The following is a 3,391-nucleotide window of genomic DNA, read 5'->3' on the forward strand; positions in this document are numbered from 1 at the left end:
CATTCGACGGCCATCGTTCGCTACCTGGGAGCCAAAAGCTCAATGACAATTCCCAGCTGGGGGAAAAAACGGATGCACTGCGAAAAAAATAACCTTAAGATTTTAGGAACCATTAAAGTATATTATGCAAAATGTGATCGCAAAGAAATCTTAAAAAAAGCGCCAAGGCTGCTTTTGCCTTTCTTTTTGAGATTTATTGTTAATTAAAGGTCTTAAAAAGCGTAAAATGCCTTTATGGGTTACGAATCTCAAAAAATGCGCCAAATGCCTTATCAATACTGGAAAAACATCGATAAGAGTAGTGTTTCAAAGTGTACTTGAAGTGCTCGAAACAACTCTTCATCGCATAAACTTCAGGCACTTTCCAACACAGGCGAAGAGCAAGCTAGTCACTTTCTTTTTTGACAACCGACTTCTGTGCAGGCAAAAATTTTTAAAAATCTTTAATTTCTGCCAAAATGGCACTTTCCAAATTGTGCCGCGTATGCCTGAAAGAAAAAGATTGCATGATCAATCTTTTTGTTGAGGATAAGCAGGAGCCTACCTTGGCCGCCTTGTTGTGCGAGTGCTCCGGATGCAGCGTGGTCAAAACGGACGGAAAGCCGCAATTCATTTGCTTGCTGTGCGCGGAAGCCACGAGGAGCGCCTTCCGGCTGATCCGCTTGGCCTGGGCCAGCGATCTGCACTTGGACCTGCTGCGCTTGAAGGACAATGACGACCAGGCTGGGCAGGGGCCCAGTACCATAACCAAGGAGGAGGTGGATCTGCCGGAGGATGCCCAGTCTGCGGAGTGGGACTACCAACCTGGTGCCTTTCCCAACTCCCCTCCCAGTTGCTCAACCATGCAGGAGAAGGCGGCAGGCGATGATCTGGGTCAGGATGAGCAGAATCCGACGTTGGAGGACCAGTTTTTAGGATTTGACTACTCACCTCGCCGTCCAAATTCGGAGGATTGGCAGGAGATGAATCTGTCTGAGGCGCCAGACGACCAATCTGCAGGATTTTCCTATCCCCCAATCAGTGATCATTCCGAGCAGGGAGAGGATGAGGATCAGGACCAGGAGGTGGTGGGATTTGCCTATTCGCCCATCACTAACCACTCCGAGCAGGGGGAGGAGAAGGAGGAGGAGCATCTGCCTGAGGATCAACCTAAATCCTCCAAGTCCGCAAAAGCAAAACCCAAACGCAAACCCATGCCGAAGCGGAAGCGTAAATCCAAAGCCAAACACTCTCGCCCTGCAAAAACGGAGAAAAACTTTTGTAAGCATTGCAGTAAGTTTTTTAAGAATCTGGATAGCCATGCCCAGAAGCACAAGACCGAGGGCCGATTCTGGTGCCCCACGTGCGCGAAATTCTACGTAAACAAGAGCAGCTTGACGTCCCACAATCGCACCCACACGGGCGAACGGCCCTTCACCTGTGCGCACTGCGACAGTAATTTCCGGCAGAGCGGTTCATTGCTGAAGCACGTTAGGGATATGCATCCCCAAAAGTATCCCTACGTGTGCAAGCTCTGCCCATTTGGCAGCACTCGCATGACTGACCTGAAGAATCACATCAAGTTCCGGCACCGCAACGAATCTTAATACCAAGAGCCAAAAAGAACCAAGTTCTAACCACTTTACACTAGTCAACACTGTTTTTTCTCAGGGCCCCACAGTCACATCCGCTTGTAAACATCTAATTTTGTTTATACCACCTCATTATTAATTATTATCTATACATGGAATATATACATCGGTTGGAGTGCCTGCGAGAATTGTCTTTCCACGATTGTTTTCAGTGTGGTTGGGCTAAATTTATATGGGGATGGACGAGAGAAAGCGGTCGGGGGAAATTGCTTCGACTGGCTTTCGCCCGCCCGCCACCCACCTCACCCCACCTGGTTTTCCGGCTCCCTGGGTTTTCCTGGCCGGAGGCTGTTGCCACTCGAAGATGACAAACCATTTCGGTGGCCCCGAAACCGATGGCTCTATGCCGGCCAGATACATTTATGCGATGTGATAAGTCATTCTATGCCAAATGAAGTTGGTCGGACGAGGATAAAAGTCGGGAAGTATCCTATAAACATCCTAGATGCCACAACCAAAAGAAGTGATCGCCCTGAACTTTAGATATTTTTAGTAAATGGTGTTTTTTCTAAAAATTAAAATTATCTACTAAGGACATTTTTCCCAATTTATCACTTAGGATCTATGTTTCTAAATAAAACAAGGAAGAACGCTATAGTCGAGTACCTCGACTATCAGATACCCGTTACTCAAAGGGAAATGGAGATATGCAAGCAGCAAAGCGAGATTAAAATGCGCCACCTACCGGCGGTAGACAGATTTAAGCGTTATGGGCGTTAGAGTGGGCGTGGCAAATTTATTTTTGTATCAATCGATAGGTATTGACGACACCAATACATTTCAGTTAAAATTTTTTATCTAGCATGCGCATTGTGGGCGTCACAGGTTTTCGCGGTTTGTGGGCGTTTAAGTGGGCGTGGCAAACTTTTTTTTCGTCAATCGTTAGGTATTGATGAGAACAATACATTTCAGTTAAAATTTTCTATCTAGCATCAAAACTGTAGGAGTTACAGTTTTGGGTGGTTTGTGGGCGTTAGAGTGGGCGTGGCAGTCTACTGAAACAAACTTGCGCTGCGTAAGAAGCTCAGGAATCTGTACGCCAAATCTCAATAGCCTAGCTCTCATAGTTTCCGAGATCTCAGCGTTCATCCGGACAGACAGACGGACATGGCTAGATCGACTCGGCTAGTGATCCTGATCAAGAATATATATACTTTATGGGGTCGGAAACGCTTCCTTCTGCCTGTTACATACTTTCCGACGAATCTAGTATACCCTTTTACTCTACGAGTAACGGGTATAAAAAGTGTCATTAATTCCGAATTTCAATTCATGCTAATATAATTTTAAGGAACCCAAAAGAGTTACAATAGTCTTTTTATTTAATCTATAAGTATCACAAATATTATCATATATATTATTTTGTTTAATTTTAAATTATTTAGAATTACAATTTGTAAAAATGAAACTCACAAATATTGACTATTTTCCTAATTTATGTTTATTAAAATTTGAGTTATTTTTTAGAAATAAATTTGACAATAAAACTAGTTACATTTGCTAATGGTAATTGTTTTTATTTTTCATCGGAGTGAATATTTTATTTGCAAGTTAATTCCAAAAATAGTGCAGAAAGTGCCCGAATATAGCAGATCCTTAATGGCGGTCCTTTAAGCGGCTCAAGTTAAATAGTTGAATCCTTGATGTGTGCAAGTGTGTGTGCACATACACACACACACATATATCACCCGCTGGCGACAGGTAATTGTGTTTCACTTGCTCCTTCTTATTTTTTCCTTGGCAACAATAAAAACGATGAC

General features: G+C 43.7%; 1 protein-coding gene across 1 annotated transcript; it reads left to right on the plus strand.

The window, feature by feature from the left end:
• Nucleotides 1-458: 458 nt before the first annotated feature.
• On the plus strand, nucleotides 459-1,586 carry LOC108015091 (zinc finger protein 75A-like). Its single transcript, XM_065868285.2, has one exon. It carries the CDS (start codon nucleotides 459-461, stop codon nucleotides 1,584-1,586), a length of 1,128 nt encoding a protein of 375 aa, XP_065724357.2.
• The last annotated feature ends 1,805 nt before the right edge of the window (nucleotides 1,587-3,391 follow it).

The sequence above is a fragment of the Drosophila suzukii genome, chromosome X (assembly GCF_043229965.1).
Source record: "Drosophila suzukii chromosome X, CBGP_Dsuzu_IsoJpt1.0, whole genome shotgun sequence".
In the NCBI taxonomy this organism is placed as follows: Eukaryota; Metazoa; Arthropoda; class Insecta; order Diptera; family Drosophilidae; genus Drosophila; species Drosophila suzukii.